This window comes from Mauremys mutica, chromosome 22 (assembly GCF_020497125.1).
Source record: "Mauremys mutica isolate MM-2020 ecotype Southern chromosome 22, ASM2049712v1, whole genome shotgun sequence".
Classification (NCBI taxonomy): Eukaryota; Metazoa; Chordata; order Testudines; family Geoemydidae; genus Mauremys; species Mauremys mutica.
The window spans coordinates 7,150,117-7,170,808 of record NC_059093.1 but is presented as its reverse complement, the minus strand read 5'-3'; the positions used below and the strand labels follow the sequence as shown (position 1 = coordinate 7,170,808).

At 52.8% G+C, this 20,692-nt stretch overlaps 1 protein-coding gene across 2 annotated transcripts in view; it reads left to right on the top strand.

Annotated features, from left to right (window-relative positions):
• USP2 (ubiquitin specific peptidase 2) overlaps nucleotides 1-20,692 on the top strand; it is a 74,161-nt gene that overhangs the window by 20,744 nt on the left and 32,725 nt on the right. Inside the window, exons 1-2 of one of the 2 annotated variants that reach the window (XM_044996927.1) lie at nucleotides 6,523-6,901; nucleotides 13,399-13,449. In XM_044996927.1, coding sequence (XP_044852862.1) covers nucleotides 6,758-6,901; nucleotides 13,399-13,449 — 195 coding nt within the window. In that variant the 5' untranslated portion in view covers nucleotides 6,523-6,757. Of the gene's footprint in view, nucleotides 1-6,522; nucleotides 6,902-13,398; nucleotides 13,450-20,692 lie in introns of those variants that run through there. The other variant, XM_044996926.1, reaches the window with a different exon arrangement.

The following is a 20,692-nucleotide window of genomic DNA, read 5'->3' as shown; positions in this document are numbered from 1 at the left end:
TATTTTAAAAAAGTGAAGGTTGTTTTGAATCAAAAGGTCAAAACACTCTGGCTTTCTTGGAAATTTTTTTTCGCTTTTTTTTTTTTTTCATGGCAACAACGTCCCAAAATCGACACCAAGTTGTGGACTGTTTAGGTCGACCGAAATCTGCATTTTTCACCCAAAAAAGTTTTAATCAAAAGTTGTGCCCAACTCTAGGTTTGGGGGCGTAGGCGTGATGGCAGTGGTGATGGTACTAATCGGGGTGGGGGGGGTCAGGAGGTGCAGTGTCGGGGAAGCTGTCCTGGCCGGAGGTTATGGTGCTCACTGGCAATTTAATGTTCTCTGCTGTTTTCCGGTCTTTTTTTTTTTTTTCCGAGCCAAGAAGCAAAATCATAAAAACTAATTAAACCACAAACACAAAGCGCCGGAAGCGGCTTGTGGGGAGGGGTAGGAGAGGCTGCTGATCCAGGTCTCCGATGGGTTCTGCTCCATTAACCAGGAGGCGTGGGTCACGCCGGTTACTTGCGGTCACTTTGGAGCCGTTGTGTCTTTGAAGCTGTGCTCCCTTGGCTACACGGTCCCCAAACCGTTTCCCCCTCAACCTCAGCCTGGGCCGTTTAGGATGTTGGGTGGTGGAAAGCAAAGATCACAGGAGTTACTGGAGCAAGAATCTGGGAGTTCAGTTCCCGGCGATGGAAGGGGAGTAGTGTCTAATGGCAAGATCAGGAGGAATGGGAGTCAGGGCTCCCAGGTCTTGTTCTTGTTTCTGGAAAGGAGCGTTGTCTAGTGGTAAAGCAGTCTGGACTCCGGAGTTCTAGTCTTGATCTCTGTCCTCGACCATGTGATTGCAGTGCTCTGTGCCTCAGTTTACCTTGCCACTGGGGACAACAATCTGACCCCAGCTGTGAAGTTTCTTGAGCGAACGTCCTTTCAGTGCTCTGGGAGTCTTGGCCGAAAGGGCAGGGCAGTCAGTGAGCTCCCCCGGAGGGGGTGGGTTGGCAGGGCACCCTTTGCTTCCCAGCTGTGTTGGTAGAGCTCCCGGACTTGTGCGGCCCCATTAACTGCCCAAAACATCAGGTGAACTGAGTATCCGGTGGCTGCAGCCACCCATAAAATTGCCGCCAGCCACTCATGCTTCCGTCCCAACCAGCTCCTGGGACTGGCCTGCAGCCAGTGCCTGAACCCATTGGCCTTTTACTGCCAGCTGGCTCTTGGCATCCTCTGCTGGGAAGGTCACTGCTTGGGAGCTGCACCAAGCCCTGGGACAGTGGGGACAATGAGTTCAGCATGATCCCCGCCCCACCTTGCCCTCTGCAACAGCTCCTGGGGCTGTGGGTTCTGCTCCCCTCTGGGATCTCACAGAGCCCTGCTGCGTTCTGTCAATAACCCGGCGTCTGGGCAGCCTGTTGTTAGCTGACTCGCAGGGGCCTCTCTCCGGCTCCCACCACAGCTGTGTGGTTATGGCCCTAGCTCCTGTTAGCCCGCTGGCAGCGAGGGACATGGCAAGCCCTCATGGGGGGGATGGGGCAGCATGAAACCGTGGGGTCCAGGGATGCAGCAGCTGCTCTGCTTGGCACAGGTTGTCCCCTGCAGTGAGTAACAACTTTCATCCACGACTGACCTGTGGCCAAACTGGAACCAGTGCCCTGGAGGGGAAGGGTCCCGTGTCCCATGGCCCACCCGCCCAAGCCAGCCAGTCCTCCGGGTTGGACTCGGTGCCCACTAGAGGGGAAAGGGCACATGCCCTGTTCCCTAGCTCCTGAGCCAGGTTTGTGGTGTCTCTTTACTGACTTGTTCTTTGCATTGCTGGGATGGGAGATGGGTCCATTCGGTCCTGGGTCTGGAGGGGAACCGGCCCCAAAGTCTGGGGAAGGGGGTGGGCTCTGCCCCCTGGTTCTGGCCTTGGGCGGTCCCTGCAGCTGATGGCTCGTTGCAGAGCTGCCGGCAGAGTAGGAAGCTGCCTGGGAACGTGAGTTTGCACAGTGTGAGTTGGGGCCGGGAGGGTAAAGGGTTCCTCCATCCCATAATGACCCCTGTCATGCTGTGGGACCTGCTGAGCTGGAGCAGCCTGGCCCCTGGGCACCACCTGCCCGGAATGGTTCCCAGAGCTCCGTTGGGTGACTCCGGCCTGACATGGGGTCAGTGCTCTCTGGGCCCGCGTAACACAACAGAGGCAAGAGCATCTAGAGCGGGAGGCCTGAGCTGGCCAGAGGGGAGGGCGGGCTTGGCGCTGCCAGGCAAACCCTCTGCCCTTGGGAGGGCAGAGAGAACACTTGGGTGGCTGAGAACCAACTGGCTGATCTTCTGAGCGTGGCCTGGAGGGCAAAGCTGGGGCACATGTGCCCCCTGCGGTCTGGGGCTGCTTGGAGAGTATCTGCTGTCCCTTCCCCACACACGCATCCTGATGCCCTCATGGGGACATTGCCAGGGAGTTTGAGGGTGAACCAGCTGCCTGGGGCGTGAATGGAGCTCCCTGCACGGGCCATCTCAGGGGGTCTGGGATTCGTCCCCTGCTCTGTGCTCACCTGAGCAGGTGACAGGCTGCTCCGCCGTGCAGTCTGCCCCCCCCCCCCAGCCATGCAGCACCCCCGCCCCTCTCTTCGGATCTCACCCCTGGCTCATTGGTTGCACGGTCGCTGTCCTCTGGCTTTGCGCCGTCTCCCGTTTTCCATGTCTAGTGCGCGATCGGCCAGTCTGTATTAGTGTGGGTCTGCTCCAGCTTCGCTGTCACGCTGCGCGGACAGTCCTGCTAGGGTGGACCCTCTGTGACAGGAATCCTTAGGAGCACATTGCATGGTTGGGTTTGACCTGGTCTTCCCGGTGACTCGGTGTGCGTCTATTTACATAGTGTGTGTTTGTGTGTGTGTACAGTATACACTTTTGTTTGTGTGCATCTTTTTGTGTAGTCAGTTTGTGTGTATATAGTGTGTGTGTCTATATACTATGTGTGCAAATGTGTGTACGCTGCATGTGTACCTGTGGGGGGCGGGTGTACACAGTATATTTAAGCTTGGAAGGATTAGATTTTTGTTGGTAAACATTGATTTCTCCACACATGCACAAACCGATGAAAATACATTTCAATCTATAGTAATTGAAATGGACAGGTTTTTTGAAACACAGCATCAGCTGTCATACAATATTTATTGTTCCTCTCCCCAAAACTTCCCGCAACTTTGACAGTGGAAACAGGTACAAAATTTTAAAAGTTTAAAAGGAAACTGACAGTACCACGCAAATGATGTAAAAAGAATTGAATTCTGCCAAGCCTACATCCAGGGGGTGCAGAGTGCAGGCCGTTGCGTATGGGGTGTGTGTGTGTGTGTGTGTGTTCACTGTAGGCTGTGAATTGGGAGTGAGGGTAGGCATTTGCGTCCATGTTGCGTATGTGCCTGTGTACAGTATACTCTCCGTGTGTGTATATATATACACACAGTGTTAAATGAAATGACTGTCACACTTTGATGAGAAAATCTAAGTCCCCTGCAGATGAACGCGGCAAGGTACTGCCTTGGGTATTTTTAAAGCTGCCAGAAATAGTGTCCTCCTCTCACCCTCCAACCTATAGTTAGCTCCCCCAGAATGTCTCTGCAGAAGCCTCAATCTGGGGATGGGGGAGGCTACCTTGGTTGTGGAGCAATTAGCATTAAAATAACAACCGCCCAGGGCCTCTCCTATCCCCGACTCCCGGAGTGGGGTGATCGGAGGGGGGTGGCTTCTGTGCTTCACCCAATGTGGTTATTAGGAGGATGGCATGCGCGCTGGACCTGGGCCGCTCACGTGAACCGTGCTGCGTGGAGTGTTAGCTGGAGGCTTGGAAGCCAGTTTGTGTTGGGCAGAAGCTGTCAGTCTGTTTTTCCAAATACCCAGGAGGAAAACCTGCTGCGGCTAATAATGGAAATGTACCCAGAGCAGAAGGTAAAGACACGGCGCTCTTGTGTCGATGCAGCCCCTTGTGCTATCTATCAGTCCACCAGCCTGGCAGTCAGTCACTTAACAGACTCACACAGAACTGTATTTCTGTGATTTGAGAGAGCTGTGTTGCCTGAACATGCCCCCGGAGTCAGGACACCTGGGTTCTCTGCCCAGCTCTGCTGGTGCCTTCGCTGCAGAAACTCAGGCAAGTCACTGCGCCACTCTGTGCCTCAGTTTCCCCAGATTTGAATTGGGGCTAATAATATTTACCTGCCTCACAGTCGGCTCTCATGGGATACCATAGAGATAGGCTCCTTATACGCAGATCAGATGAGAGCTTGCACCTCTTGTTTTTGCTTCGCCAGAGCTCCCATCAGGGCCAGCGGGAGTTTTGCTTGAATAACGGCTTCAGGATTGTGCCCAGTGTTGCCCAAGCGCTAAGTGTAGCAAATCAGTGGCCAGTTGGAAGTGCACAGTAGCAGCCAAGATGGAACCCAGTTCCTCCCGCTAGCCCAGGCCCATCTTTCTGAGCCGAAGGAGAATCCCCATTCACTATAAGCAGTATCGGTCCTATGGCACACTGCTGTGCAGTTCTGATTTAATCCAGCAGAGGACAGCAGTACAGGGACATGCTGGAGGCAATATTACAGTTTTATTTCTGAATCACAGGTTCAGTGACCATTCAAAAGGGAATCAATAGCATGAGTCTTCAGGTTGGGGTTTGTTTCCTACTAGTGCGGGGAAAAAGAAAGAAAAGTAGAAAATAATTACAAAAAAAATATTGAGGCCAAAAATGTACTGAAAAATAGCAATTCAGTTCAATCCAATGATGAGCCTCTGCTGGCACAACCAGTTGTCCGAGTGTTGCCAAGCCATAAAGCAGGAGACAGCACCTCTTCGGTCTCCAGTAGAGGGTAGTATGATCCCCCAGGAGCAGAACTACACACCTTGTGGGCTTGTCTCCACACACAAGTTACACTGGTTTCACTTAAACTGGTTTGAAAATTAATACAAACCTCTGTGTGGACACTCATATCCATGCTGTCTCTTTAACTTGCTCCTTGTAAGACTCCTCTACATGGAAAAGTTGCACCAAACTATCCTGAATCAGCTTTTCAACCTGTCTAGTTAAACTAGTGCAAAAAGCTGGGTGTTCAATAGAAGAGGGGCTTCTTTGGGGTTCACTCCAGCCCGTTCCTAACGGACGTAAGCTAAACTGCACTAAGCCTTGTTTAAATCCTAATAAGATCCACATGGCCCTTGGCACCACTTTAACTGAATGGTTTAAAGTCACACTTTAACTTATATCGGGGCCACTTTCCCTTGTCAGCAAACTCTGTATTTACTAACGCTGGCGAAATTGACCTTACTCAGGCGTTAGTCTATTTAATTGTCAGAGTTGCCGTGGTTTAAACCAGCGGTTCTCAACCAGGGGTGCCTGTACCCCTAAAGGTTCTCAGAGGTCTTCCGGGGGTACATCAACTCATCTAGATATTTGTCTAGTTTTACAGCAGGCTACAGAAAAAGCTCTAGAAGAGTCAGTACAAACTAAAATTTCATACAGACAATGACTTGTTTATGCTGCTTTATATACTATATGTTAAAATGTAAGTACAGTATTTATATTCCAGTTGGTTTATTTTGTAATTACATAGTAAAAATGAAAACGACACAATTTTCCAGTACTAGTGTGCTGTGACACTTGTATATTTTCGTATCTAATTTTGTAAGCAAGTACTTTTCAAGTGAGGTGTAACTTGGGGGTACACAAGACAAATCAGGCTCTTGAAAGGGGTCCAGTAGTGTGGAAAGGTTGACAACCGCTGGTTTAAACTAGTTCATTGTGTCTTTTTATATGAAGGTAGCTCCTAGGCAGGGGCAGCTCTAGGTATTTTGCCGCCCCAAGCACGGCAGGCAGGCTGCCTTTGGCGGCTTGCCTGTGGGAGGTCCCCGGTCCCGCGGATTCGGTGGCAGCCTGCGGGAGGTCCACCGAAGCCGTGGGACCAGCGGACCCTCCGCAGGCATGCCGCCGAAGGCAACCTGCCTGCCGCTCTCGCGGCGACCGGCAGAGTGCTTGCTGTCCCAGGCCCACGCTTGGCGTGCTGGTGCCTGGAGCCGCCCCTGCTCCTAGGAGCTCCAGTTGTGGCCCCTTGTCCTCGGCGCTGTACAAGCAGGGAACGAAAAGCCAGTCCCTGCCCTGGAGAGCTTCCCATCAAAGGCTAAAACCGGCGAGAGGAGCTGGAGACAGACAGACAAGGAGCCACTATTGGTCAGCATGCAGGGCAGTGGTTTCTCAGCCTGCCGGCAGCCTAAAGCCACGTTTTCTGCAGCCTGTCGCAGTTTCCACAGCCCATCCCCGCTGGCGGGACAGGGCTGCAGCCCGGCACGCGTGGACCCCAATCCCCCCCCCAGCCAGGGTTGCTATGACGCTGTGCGTTGCCCTGCAGAGCCGCCCCACGCGTGCCCCCCTCGGCTACCCCTTCCCGTCCTGTGGCGGCGTGGGCCGCCGGAGCCAGCGCTATGCGCCTCCCCCGTCTTGATGTCAGAGCCCTCCAGGTGCCGTCAGCAGCTCGGCTTGCACGGAGCGGCAGGAGCCAGGCGGGGCCGGGCCGGAGAGCCAGGCGAGCCGCGGAGTTTGCAAGCAGCCGGCAGCCGGAGAGGAGAGCGCAGCGCAAGGGGCTGGGGGCGCAGGGCAGGTCCCTGGCCCTGGCCGTGCCGATCCGTGCCCAAGCCGGCCGGGCAGGGAGCGCCCCTGGCTGCAGCACAAACTTTCCACGCCCAGGACCCCGGGGGATCGCCCCGAAGCTGCAGCCCCCCACCCCGCCCAGTGCCCGGGCTGTGACTCCGGGAGCCGGGCAGTATGCGGAATTCCTACACCGTCACCATGCCCGAGGAGCCCCCCGCCTTCCCCGGCTTGCACAAGGAGCTGCGCCCCGGCAGGACCTCCATGCCGGGATCCCTGGTGGTCTCCACCTTCGTGGGGCTCCTTCTCAACAAGACCAAGGTAAAGAGAGACCCCTGTCCTGTGTTGCCCTGGCTTCGGGGGTGGGGGTGGCCTGCGTCCCACCCGGGCACTGCCCTGCACCTTAGCTTTGGCAGGGGATGGGGGAGGCTCCCCAGCTCCCGGCAATGCCCCTGCTTGGCATGGTGGTTAATGCTGTCGAGGCCAGGGCACCCCCTCCTGCACCCATCCCCAGGTGGGGCGCTGGCAGTGCTGGGTCTGCCACCCAGAGCCTAGGCTCTGTTGGCTGCTTTTTGCCAGGTCTGTTGTGCGGGTGAGAGGCAGGGTGGACTAGTAGCGAGGTCAGCAAGCGTCTGCCAGGACCTTTTCCCGGCTCTGCCTCAGACTTGCTGTGCTCTGTGCCCCAGCCTGGGAGGAGAACCACTGTGCACCTGCAGCTGATCCCTTGCCCTCCCCAGACCTGCCCCTGCTCAGGACTGACCCGGAGCGGGGTGCTGTCAGGGGGACGAGGGTCTATTGCGCTGGGACATCAGTCCCGCTGTGGGTGTGTGACGGCTGCAGGCTAGCTAGTCGGTGGATCAGAAAAGAATTTTGTCAGTTTCCTCCGGCTTTTGTTGGGAGAGGAAGTATTGTCTAATGGCTAGTGCGAGGAGGAACTGGGAGTCAGGACTCCTGGGTTCTGTCCCTGGCTCTGGGATGGGAGCGGGCTCTAGTGGCCAGAGCAGGGAGGGAGTGGGAGTCCAGACCCCTGGGTTCTTTTCCCAGCTCTGACTCACTGTGTGATCTTGACTAAGTCTCTCTTCCCTCCCTGTGCCTCAGTGTCCCTTTTCGCACAAGCAGAATCCTGGGCCATATTGGCCCCAGGTGAAGTGTAAGCAGGGCTGAGGTTGGCCCGTTGTGTGAGGAGTCCCACTGGGTGCCCCGGGGGCCCCTACGGGCAAGAGCGGCAGCACCCGAGGCTCGGGGCAGGTTCATTCCTTTGTTAGATGGGATGAATGGAGAGAGCAAAGGGGGTGTGAGGCTGCAGGAGTTTATGTAAGAGTCGCCCGCCCTCATGTGGCTCCGTCTCTGTGGCTCCCCGTGTGCTGCTGGTGCCGCTGCACCTCATGTTCTGCTCCAGCAGGGAAACCCGAGGGGCTAAAGAGACCGGGGGTGGGGGTGGGGGGAGCGTCCCACAGCCAAGAGAGGGGAGCCAGTCCTGGCTGATCTCTCCAGTCCAGCGAACCCTCTGTGGGGACATCTTGTGTTCTGCCTGTGCTCCTCAGTTCGATTTCACCCAGCCGGGCCGGGCCCACGTCCTAAATAAAGGCCAGGGCCGGGGAGGGGGATTAACCAGCATCAAATCATGGGGGAGAAGCGCATGCTGTACAATAACTCTCCAGCATTATCAGGCCTCTGCCCAAGGGGGCCGCAGGTCAGGACTGCAGGGGAACGGCTGATCTCCAGCAAGCTGCCCTCTCACAGCACACGGACATTAGCTGCTCCAGCTCCAGCTGTGGTCTGTCTCCCAGTACAGAGTGGGCAGGAGCGTGGGCTGTGGGGGGAGTTCCCAGCTACTCCGCTCCTGGCCTTTCCCCAGCAGGAGGCACTGTGGGGAGCGGGGCCAGAGTGCTGGCTGTGGGAGAGGTTGCCGGCTACTCCCGTCCCAGTGCGAGTGCCGCTCGCCTTGGGCGAGCTCCCTGCCCGTGGCCGGGGAGCAGCACTCGCCTCCCAGGGCGCTCTTGGTTCCTGAGTCTGCACTAGAGGCGCAAGCTCCAGCCTGTGCAGCTGGGGGATGTCGTGGGGAGGCTCGGCGTATGTCAGGGCCCCAAAGGAGAGTTTGAGAGCCGGAGAGAACCAGCCCCATGCGACCCCAGCCAGAGCTGCAGCCTGCTGCCCTCGTCCTGTCCTTCCAGTCTTCTCTGCTGGTCATTCCCGCCTTGTCCTCTGCATCTCGCCCTCCTCTGCTACCCACGTGCCCCCTCACCAGCCCCTGTGCTGAGGGGCAGAGCCAGGGGAGAGGAAGCTGGCCAAAGCCAGCCCACGTGATTTTGGGGAGACAAATTCCTGGGCAGCCCCCGGGGATGGTCCATAGTAGGAGCCAGGAAGGGCTTTATGGGGAATGCACCTTAATGGGGGGAAAGTGGGGCCTCAGGGGGCTGTGGGGAGAGGCCCAACTAGGCAGGGGGCCCTTCCAGCAGCCCAGCCTCTCTAGCTGATAAATCAGCTCCATCTGTGCTCCCCCCTGGCTGTCACCCCCTAAGAACCTCCCCAGGCCCTGCTGCTCCACCTACGGGCTTATATGGCCCTGGTGGCGGTAGGATGGGAGATCCCCCATCCATGCCACTTGCATCAGTCTCTTTTAATAAGGGCCCAGACCCAGCCGAATTCCTGCAGGGTTACAATGACCTGAGGCAGCCAGCATGCATGCCTCATCCCCTTCACCTCTTCGCTGCCCCTCCCACTCCTCTCTCCTGTATGATAATCCAGGAGGCCACTTGTCAGTTTTTCCATAACCATCTGCCAGATCAGTCACTGCTTTCTGGGCTCTGCACAAGGTGCCCAGCTCCCACTGAGTCAGGGCACTGCTGAGGGGAAGCTCGCAGGGTTCGGCGGCTACCTGTGCAGAGTAGCCAGGAGGCGGTGTACGGAAGTCAGGCAATGTCCTGGCCTGTCTCCTGCCGGCGCCGCTGATTCAGGTGCGAGTTAGATGGGCTGCGCCCATTTATCAGCATTTGGTTCTGAAGTAGCAAGATGCCCCTGTTGGTGCTCCCCTGCACGGTAGCCCCACAGCAGGCCTCGTGTTGAGTCCTCGGAGGATCCTGATGCTACCCAGGGGGCTGTTGACTCAACTTCGGCTCGCTCACCGAGTGGGAGGGAGGGAGGGGTGAGCCCAGACCTGGGGATTCCTCGCTTCCTCAGCTGTAGCCGTGTCTTCGCTAGACAGCCCATCCCTGAGGCCTAAGCGCGAGGGGCTGCTTGGCTTTGCTGGGAGCTTCGGGGCCAGAGCAGGAGTCGTCCTAAAAGAGAGATGGTTAAAGTGTCCAGAGAGGGTGAGGAGTGTCTGGGACCGGCAGGGCACGGCTGTGGGGAGGCTTAGATCACTGCAGCCCCTTAGCTGACAGTGTGGGGCAGCTCCCGGAGCCCTGGCAGGGTGACTCTGTGCTCAGGAGGATCCTGCTGTTCTCGGATCAGATAGATATGGGTCCACCGTCACCTGCCCAGTCGCCCTGGTTGTAAGCAGGGCAGGGCCTGCAAGGCAGGGGCTGGGCATGGATGACCTGGCCCCGCTCCCCATGGGGACTCAGCCTGTGACGCCCGCGCTGTCACTAAGCAGCATGTGTAATTGTAGCTGGGTTATTTTGGGCTGTTGCTGGGGCCTCCCACACACACACCAGCCGCTGCTATTTTGGAGCTGCTGGCACAGCGGCCTCCCCTTCCCCTTCCTCTCGCTGCTTGAGGGGGGGAGGGGTAACGTCACTGACATTAAGCCTCACATGGGGTGGGGGGTGAGAGTCTCTTCCTTAACCCCCTGGGCACTGCATGCTGCTGGCGTCTGGAGAGCTATAGAGCCACAGCCCAGCCTTCTGACACCTCACACCCCTGGGCTCCCAGCACTCCTCCTCCTGCCCACAGAGGCAGGCTGGGCTAGTGGTGAGAGCACAGGGATGGGCATCCGACCTCCTGATTCTAGCCTCTGCCCCAGGATGGAGTGGTATCTAGTGCTTAGCGTGCAGGGCCGGGAATCAGGACTCCTGGGTTCTATCCCCAGTTCTGCCACTGACTCTCTGTGGTCTTGGCCAAGTCCGTTCCCCCCCCATGTGTCTGTGTCATCTGTTCGATCCCATAGTTCTCTGCTCCCATGGGTTTGTGCTCCTGGTCCCAGCACTGCCCATTTCTCTGCCTGTCCCTGCTCTCTTGTTCTTTCTGGTAACATGGCCAGGATGCATGTCAGTTTTAACTTGCCCAGCTGCTGGAGTCTGTCACTTGTCTCAGCGCTTTGCATGAGCTGCCTCCTGGCTCCGGCTGTCATAGCTGGCGGTGAAAGGGTATTGTTGGAAGGGAGCTCTTGCCACTGGAGACCTACCACTTGGAGCAAGCTCACATTGCCTTTTCCTAACTGATAGAGTCAGGGCACTGCTGTGAGGCACATCACAGCGCTGTCACTCTGACTGGCAGTATTGGGGCACTGCTGTGAGGAAGCTCACAGCGCTGGCGCTGTGGGTGGCAGGGAGACTGGCAGAGTCGGCTGCCGTGCTGAACCAGGCTGGCTTGCAGTTCAGTGAGTGTACTTTAGCGAGATAGTTGGAGTTTCAAAGGTCTGGTTGCCTGATGCTCTCCCAGATGGAGTGTTTCATGCTGAGTGGGGCTCTTCTGGCTGCCTGAACTGGGCACCCAGTTCAGGCTGGGTGGTGAAAGTAGTGACAGCTGCTTTCACATCCTTGTTCACTATTACAGGCAATGGGCATCCCCCCGAACCCCTGCCCAGGGTTCTCTGGGCATGGCTGCCCTCTGTCAGTGCCGGCTGCACTGCTTTTGGGCTGCACAATGAGTTTGTCTCCTACGCGCTGTATGGTGTCAGTCCCAGTGGGGTTATGGCTCAGCAACAGATTCCCAGGAGTCCTGGCTTCCCATCCCCTCATCCGGCTACACTACAGGGGCTCAGCAGGTTGGGACCCCAAACAACCCTCCCCCATGACCGCTGTTACTTTCCGCTTTCAGGTTGGAACAGGGGCATGCTTCCCCTTGGGTCTCATAGAATGACAGAGCTGTTAACCAATAAGAAAGGTGATGGCACAGGCTGGTTGCTATTTAAGTTCCCCTTGGGCTTCTCTCGGTCCCACTGTACTCACTGGTCCTTCAGCAACAGCCCAGCAGGACCAAGGAATCCCATTTAAACTCTCTCGCTCCCTGCCGCAGTTGGGCACACCTGAGCTGCGGGGGTTCCCTCCTGCCACAGTGCAGACACATCCTCAGGGACCTGCTCAAGGTCACACCAAGCGTTTGAGGCACAGCTGGGAACCTGTGTTTCTAACCATGGGCCACCCTTCCTCACTAGTGAGGGGATCTCTTTGGGCTGCAGTGTGTTGCAGCCACGCCCATCCTGGTCTCCAAGGATCTGCCCCCTTGGAAATCCAGGGGCCAGAGATCAGCTGTGTGGGGATTGCCTTCGCCTGTGGCATACAGAACTCTGCTCCCGGGCGCTCTTGGTGCTAAGGGGGTGGGAGGAGACAGGTGAGGGATGAAAGACGGCAGAAGAAAGGCGGCTTGGGACTTTGAGCCCAGGGCCAGGCTTGGTGTCTGAAGGAATCTCTGGACTGTGCCCTCGCAGCAAGAGTCTGAGGAATCCTGAATTAATGAGCTCCAGGGAGAAAGCCTGAATTCCCCCACCCCTCGCCAGCCTGGCCCCGCCCCTCACCAAGGCAGCACTGAGCTGGGGGCAGGGCAGGATGGGCTCTGCCAGGGCAGCACTGTTCCTCTGACAGGCCCCCTCCCCTCCTGGTTCCCAAGGGCTGTAGGAAGGAGAAGGCTCTGAGTGCTCAGGAGAAGCTGCAGCTGAGCTCAGCTTGGCTGTGCTCCTCTGAGCAGCTGAGCTGGATCCCATTTAATCTGAGCCCCCCCAGCCCAGAATGGAGGTGGGGGGATGGTTCCGGTTCTGACCCATCTCTGCCAGCCATAGCCGCAGCGGTCTGCGTGTGCATGGGGGCGAACAGTGGCAGGGGCAGTGCTTTTAAGGGGAGGGCGGATGCTCTACCTTCCATGGCTTACACCTCTCACCCACTGCAGGCTGGAGTGTTTCTCCTGGGGTCTCTGCTTGGCCATTGGTGCAGTCAACATCCTCAGCTCTGCGTGTAACGACCCCTCACCCGTCCTGTTAGCTGGGAATGAATGTAGGTCCAAACGCACAGGTCTCTGCCACTCAAGTTGAAGGAGTAACTCCACTAGCAGGTAGCAGTAGTAGGCTGTTACCCTGTATGTTCACCAACCACAAGAGGGGGACACTGCTCACTCAGCCAGGCTCCTCTACCCACATGGTCCCCCAGGGTGTTCTGGCACTTGGATCCCTAATGACCACTGGGAGGAAGGGCTCAGGTCATGCTGCCATGAGGGTGCAATTCCTACCTTGAGGGTGCCAGGAATGCTCCCCAGACTCAGGAAGAGGTGGTCTTTGAAGTATTGTTTTAAATGGGAGGTGTACCCTGAACAAAGAACTATTAGTCCAGATTCCTGGGTCTCCTTCCCAGTTCTGCCTGGCTATATGGCCTTGGCCAGGTGTCTGCTGTGCCTCATACCTCAGTTTCCCCATCTGTAACATGGACATAGTGACACTGGCCTGTGCCCTGGAGAGGCTGTGGAGATGCAGGAGTCAGTGAGCATCTGTAGAAAGCTGCCTGTTGGCTTCCTCCTAGCCTAGATTGTTACATGGATGCTCAGGCAGGCATGGCCCCCCTGCTCTCCGGTCATTGCTCCCCACTGTGTCTGCCACAGGCTTTAGACTGACTGCCTGAGAGCCGCCCAAGCCCTGCCATTGATCTGCCCCCGGTGCTCTTTCTTTGCAGAACTCCAAGACGGTGCAGGGTCTGACCGGCCTCCGTAACCTTGGCAACACGGTGAGTCCCTTCCCCACAGCATCTGTTTGCTGGGTTCCCTCCCAGGGCAGGGGTCCCCTCACGCCATGCCCCATCCCCACAGGCTTGCTCGGGTCACCGTGGAGACATGGCCCCTGATGCGACTGCTGCCCAGCTAGGGAGCCCTGACCGCTGGACTGGTTTGTCAGGCTCCTGCACCCAGTCACTGTCCCCCACCCACACCAAGCCACTGCCGCCCTTCCCCAACATGCATTACCCAAGGGCCTGGTGCCCAGCCCCACCCACCACCCTGACTCAGACACCTGGTCCCCAGAGGGCCTTCTCAGTTCCTGCTCAGGAAAGACTGTGATAATGCTAGGAACTCCCTTCCTGGCTCTGCCAGCCATCCCCCAGCCCGCCCCACCCACCACACAGCTCTTCTGTAACCGCTTCCGGCAGCCGCATTGCCAAGCCGCTCCACACACCCATAGAAAGAGGAACCCCAAGCCACAGCAGGAAGTCCCCCACCCACGAGCTGAGAGCTCGGGGATCCCCATCAGCCGCCCTCAGCGGCTGAGAGCCTAGGAATCCCCAGTAGCCACCCCCAGGGGCTGAGAGCCCAGGGATCCCTACCACTCACCCCAATGGACTGACAGCCCCAGGATGCCCTGTACCCACTCCAAAGGGCTGAGCACCCCAGTGCCTGCTCTCAGTGCTTTCCCTTCTCCTCGCTGGGGAGGCCTTAACCCCAGGGGAAAGGGCCTGTTTGGAAACATCTTTCCTCTGTGGCTCATCAGCAGGTGCCAGGAGCTGCATCATTAATTTGGGCTGGGGCCAGCAATAAAGCCACCCCACGCTGCTTGCCGAGCTGTGGCACTGGGTGTGCCTGGCTCTCAGCCCCATTTAATTGGCTTGAGAGATGGTGACCGGGCCCCACCTGAGTGAAAAGGCCCTGCCCCATTCCCCAGCCATTGGTCAGATTTTTCTTACAGAGAGAGCTCACTGTAAGTTCTCCAGTTGTACAAGCAGCACTGACCCTGGGCACCCTCACTTCCCACCCCTGAGTCTGGCCAGGGGTCTGTCACTTGCCTCTCTGATGCGCTGCAGTACCAGGGCCCTCTGCTGAGACTGCCAACAAGTGTTGGTAGGTGGACACCCTCCATTCACATGGAACTCCCCCCCCACCCCCCCCCAACAATCCCAGACCACCCAGCCGCTATAAGATAGGAGCAGCTTTCTGTCCCTGCTACCTCAGTGTGGATTGGAGCCAGCCCTGGAGTGGTGCTGAAATGCCATGTACATAGAAACCACAGAAATGTAGAACTGGAAGGGACCATGAAAGTCCATTCCCCTGCTGAGGCAGAACTAAGTATTATCCCTCACAGCTGTATGTAACCTGTTCTTCAAAACCCCCAATGACAGATTCCACCACCTCCCTAGGTAATTTGTTCTAGTGCTTAACTGCCCTGTCAGAAAACTTCTCCTAATGTCTAATCTAAATCTCCCTTGCTGCAATTTAGGCCCATTGCTTCTTGTCCTGTCCTCAGTGAGCAAGGAGAACAGGTTTTTTTATGTACTTATCTCTCCCCTCAGTCTTCTCTTCTCCAGACTAAACAAACTCAATTTTTTTCCAGTCATTCCTCTTAGGTCAACTTTTCTAGACATTTAGTCATTTTTGTTCCTCTGGACTTTCTCCAATTTTGTCTGCATCTTTCCTGAACTGTGGTACCTAGAACTGGACATAGTACTCCAGCTGAGGCCTTAACAGTGCTGAGTAGAGTAGAAGAATTATTGCCCTGTGGCTTGCTTACAAACTCTCCTACACTAATACATCCCAGAATCATGTTTGCTTGTTTTTGCAACAGTGCTACACCATTCACTCATTAGTTTGTGATCCACAATAATCCCTACATCCTTTTCTGCAGTAATCCTTTCCAGGCAGTCATTAGTATTGGTGCAATTGATTATGCCAGGGGTAGGCAACCTATGGCACATGTGCTGAAGGCAGGGTATGAGCTGATTTTCAGTGGCACTCACGCAGCCCGTGTCCTGGCCACCAGTCCAGAGGGCTGTTTTATTTAATTTTAAATGAAGCTTCTTAAACTGTAAAAACCTTATTTACTTTACATATGACAATAGTTTAATTATATATTATAGAAAGACCTAAAAAAGTTAGAATGTATTACTGGCACATGAAACCTTAAATTAGAGTGAATAAATGAAGACTTAGCACCCCACTTGTGAAAGGTTGCCAACCCCTGGACTATGCCTTCCTCATTGTAGTACTTTGCATTTGCCCGTAGTGAATTTCACCCCATTTATTTCAGACCATTTTGAATGTGAATCCTGTCCTCCAAAGGGCTTGCAACCCCTCCCACCATAGTATCAACTGCAGGCTAAGTGTACTTTCTATACCATTTTCCAAATTGTTTATGGAGATTTGTTTAGAACTGGACTCTACACTGATCCCTGCAGGGCCCTGCTCAATATGCCCTTCTAGCTTGACTGTGACCCACCAAATAATGGTCTGAGTATAGTTTCCCCAACTGTTGGGCACCCACCTTGTAGCAGGTTCATCTGGGCTATAGTTCCAGAGTTTGTTTAGGAGAAGCTCATGTGAGATAGTATCAAAAGCCTTACTGAAGTCAAGACTCATCACACCTCCTGTTTCCCCACATCCACAATGTCAAAGAAGGACAGTAAGATGTCAACAAGCCAACATGTTAACCATTACCTTCTCTTCTAGGCCAGTACAAATTGATTCTTTGCTCCATTATCTTTATAAGTAATGGAGAATTTAAGATGAGTGATGAGACAGGTTGGTCACAGAAACCCCCTGGGAGCTGCCACCCAATGTGCAAAGACTACCCCTGCTCCTGTTTTCCCTGCCAGCTCAGGACTCCAGCACCCTGTCTTGCTGAGCCAGACACTCCTGTCTGCTCCAGCACAGACCCAGGGTCTGAATTACTTGCCTCAAAGCTGCAGGTTTACCTCAAAACAGCTCACAGAAGTGCGCTTGTCTTTAACACTCAGATGCCCAACTCCCAATGGGAAGTAAACCCAAATAAATCCATTTTACCCTGTATAAAGCTTATACAGGGTGAACTCAAATTGTTTGCCCTCTATAACACTGATAGAGATATGCACAGTTGTTGGCTCCCCTGGTATTAATATATACTCCACATTAACAGGTAAAAAGTGATTTTATTAAATACAGAAAGTAGGATTTAAGTGGTTCTAAGTAGTAACAGACAGAACAAAGCAAGTTAACAAGCAAAATAAAATAAGATGTGCAAATCTGTCTAATCAAACTAAACATGCAAGATAGGTCACCAGCTCCAGAATGCTCCCTTTTACAGGAGAATCTCCTTTTAGCCTGGATCCAGCACTCACTCCCACTCCCTGTAGTTACTGTCCTTTGTTCCAGTTTCCTTCAAGTATCCTTGGGGTGGGGTGTGGAGAGATTCCTTCTTTAGCCAGCTGAAGACACGGTGGAGGGGTCTCCCAGGGGTTTAAATAGACTCTTGTGGGTGGAGACGCCCCATCACCCTGTGTAGAATCCAATCACAAAAATGGAGATTTGGAATCATAGGCAAGTTGCATGCCCATAGTTAGTTGGGTTTGGTCCTGCTTTGAGCAGGGGGTTGGACTAGATGACCTCCTGAGGTCCCTTCCAACCCTGAGATTCTATGACTCACATCTTGCAAGTAGCAGCCATTACCCACATGCTTCCTTGAACATCCTCAGGTGGACTCCAATCCACATAAGTCTTCCAAGCTCTTTTGTCTGTTAAGTGCTTCCTGATTGAACATTTAACTTGCACGTTCCTTTCCCAAGAAGAGACCAAATGTTCTAATTAAGGCCACTTAAAAGTCAAGCAATTATACAGCCAATGTTCATAACTTTGAACACAAATGGTACCTGCATACAACTAGGATGAACATAACCAGTAGATCATAACATCTATGCAGAAATTACTGGCATATGTAGCCAAACCCTATTCTAATCATCATACATGCTTTATGGGGGTGCTCATGTCTTATGGGGTACACTGTCACAAGTAGTCTAGTTCCCTGAGTTATCCTTCCCCCTCTTCTCTCCCCCCCCCCCATTTTTTAGATAGGTACAACATTTATTTTCTTTGTCTTTTTTGCGATCTCATGGAGGACAGGAGAGATCCCAAAAGATAATTGCTAATGGCTCAGAGATCCCTTCAGCCAGTCCCTTAAGTATTCTAGGATGTATTCTACCTGGGGGAAAACCACTAACTTGTCTAAGTAATTCTTAACTAGTTCTTATCCTATTTTAGCCTCAAATCCTACTCCATGTACACTGATGTTCGTGTTAGTCGACCAATCTCTAACTATTTTGATGAAAACCAGAACAAAAAGGGCTTTTAACACTTCAGCCACTGCCTTTACTGTTACTGCCTTCCCTCCTTGCTGAGTAATGGGCCTGCCCTTCCTCTTGCTTGTACTGCAGTGGGTTTCAACTTTCTCCACTGAGGACCCCTAAAACAATTTTGAATGGAGATGCAGACCCCTTTGGAAATCTTAGTCTAAAACCACTGTTGTAATGAATTTGTAATATGTTGTGTTACCTTCTAGGTCCCTAACTAGTTGAATTTCATTTTGTCTTTACATGCTTGTGTTTAATATTCATTCTTCATAACTTGACCTAGTTTGCACTCTGTATGCTGCTTTGAGTTTCTGGTCATAGAAGATCTCCTGGTTAAGCCAGGGCAGTCTCTTGCCATACTTACTATCTTTCCTATGCATGGGGATAGTTTGCACGTGTGCCCTTAGTAATGTCTCTTGAAAAACTGCCAACTCTGCTAAACTCTCTCCCCTTAGACTTGCTTCCCATGGGATCTTACCTACCAATTCTCTGGGTTTGCTAAAATCTGCCTTCCTGAAGTCAATTGTCTTTATTCTGCTGTTATCCCTCCTACTGTTCCTTAGAACAGGGGTGGGTAAACTACAGCCCCTCAGGGCTTTGATCCAGCCCACTAGATGACCATGTTGTACAGACAAAACTACACAGGATCTTTTTAGGGGGCAAGACAAAGATGCCACATTTATTATGATAATTTGATTTGTGACCAACAACTAATATTAATCCTTATACACACACCCCTAATACCTATTGTCATAGGTCTCACCCCCACTTAGAGCTGTTGGGTTCCAATATGGGGACCTGCATGAATTTATCTCTAAACTAAAATCCTAGTTTAGATCTAGTAAAAGCTGCCACCACCCAATCAGGTACGTGGATTGGGACACAATCCTTCCCCAAAATCCTAGGGGATCCCAAGAGCCCCCAATCCATGGAGTTCTTACACCCAGGAGAAATAAACCATTCCCCCTGCTTCCTCCCCCCTCCCTTTTCCTAGGAGAGATACTGGGATCTAACTACAGAGGGATACCTCCCCCTCCCCTTTCCCTGAGAATCCACCCAAGGAAAGACCAACCAAGTCCTTAATAGAAAAGAATTTATTAAAGAATAAAAAAGAAAATCACTGTCTCTGTAACCAAGATGGAATATACAGGGTCTAAACTTATCAATCTCTGGAGAGAATTCCCCCTCCTTTCTTTCTCAATAAAAGCAACAACAGCACAGAATTAAAGAAATTCTATAGCAAAACACAGAATTGCAAATACAGAAATAAAAGTATAAGAACACTAGTTCCTTGCTAATACTCACTAGCTTGAATAGAAGAATTTATTGCAGAAACCTGGGAGGACTTGATTAAGATGTCTGGACTCTTAATTCCCAAGAGAGACTAAGAAAACAAAGAACAGGGAAAAAAACTTCCCTCCACATGGATTTGAAAATATCTTGTCCCTCATTGGTCCTCTGGTCAGGTGTCCACAGGTACTGCTTGTTAACCTTTTACAGGTAGACAAAAACCTTAACCCTTAACTGTTTATGACACCTATACACACCCATCAGATGTTCTGCAGCTGCTGCATAGTTAGTCCTGAATATAGCTTGAGTTTGTGGCTGATTTTGCAGCTTGGGTTCATAGCTTGTGGCAGCTAGCTGGGCACAAGGACGAGCTGGGTCTCTGTTGGGCCTGCACTGATGTCCTTCCATGTTGGCAGCAGAATGTTACCCTCCAAAGTCTCCCATCTCACCCATCCTTTTTGTAGGCTTTAGTTAGAATCCAGAGTCTATAAGGTCTTGCTGTGTCAGGCTGCCTCTGGGTTTGGTGATCGATCACCTGTCAATTGCAGGCCTGACTTTCAGCCTGGGACCTGGCTTTGATCTTCCTTCTATTGCACCTTTTCTTTTTAGGGTGGGCTCTTCTCTGCATCTTCACCTGGTGGTTGAACTATTTTATCAGGACAGGCTGGGGATGGAGGTTGATTCCATCATCTATACATACCTCAGTTGCACATCTAAACTAAAAAGATTAGAGCAGGATTTGTAAAAATGAAGGTTGGAAGCTTTTACAAAATGGAGTGAGCATTTTAAAATGGGGTTTCAATTACAATATGGTGAACAGAAGTTACAATATAGACAAATGTAGTGGATGGCAAACAGTAAACAGAAGGGATATTGATAAAGTGAACCATTAAAAACAATTTCATTCATTAGTTCTACATTGTCCCCCTTTTGACCCTTCAATCCAGGGGTATTGAATGGGTCACACTTTATGTAATAGTTTTAAGGCAGAACCAGCGTAAGTTAAATTACTAATGGGGCAATGATGGGCTGAATTATATTTAGGACTGCTGACCAGGTGGGCTGCTCCTACAACACTCTGCCCCTTGAACTATTAGATTGGTTTGTTTGCAACAGATCACCTGTGCCCTACAAGGACAACTAAACCATTATAACCAGGTGAATATAACAAACTATTACAATTGACTAAATGCCAGATATAACCTACACACAAATGCAAACAATTATAGTTTTAATTGTGATTCAGTAAAACCATCCCCATTACAATTATTGGGTGCATTGACAAATAAAATGAGGCCCAAGTTTGGTCAGGACCTTCTTAAGCACACACAACAACTAAGATTTTGTAGGAGGACCACAGTTGTTATGCAAGGTTAAGCTGATTTGTACTTAACATTTAGTTGCTAAAATGTTGCAGAATTCACTATTTAACAGTTAAGAAGTTTTTTGGGACCTGAAAGATGGGCCCTACAGGTTATGCCCCCTCCCCCGAAGAACTACCCTTTATGCTCCCTGGTTCTACTTTCCCAAGCCCTAGAGGAAAGTGTGGAACTAACAATACAAGCAAATGTAACTAAACACACATGTATTAACAAAA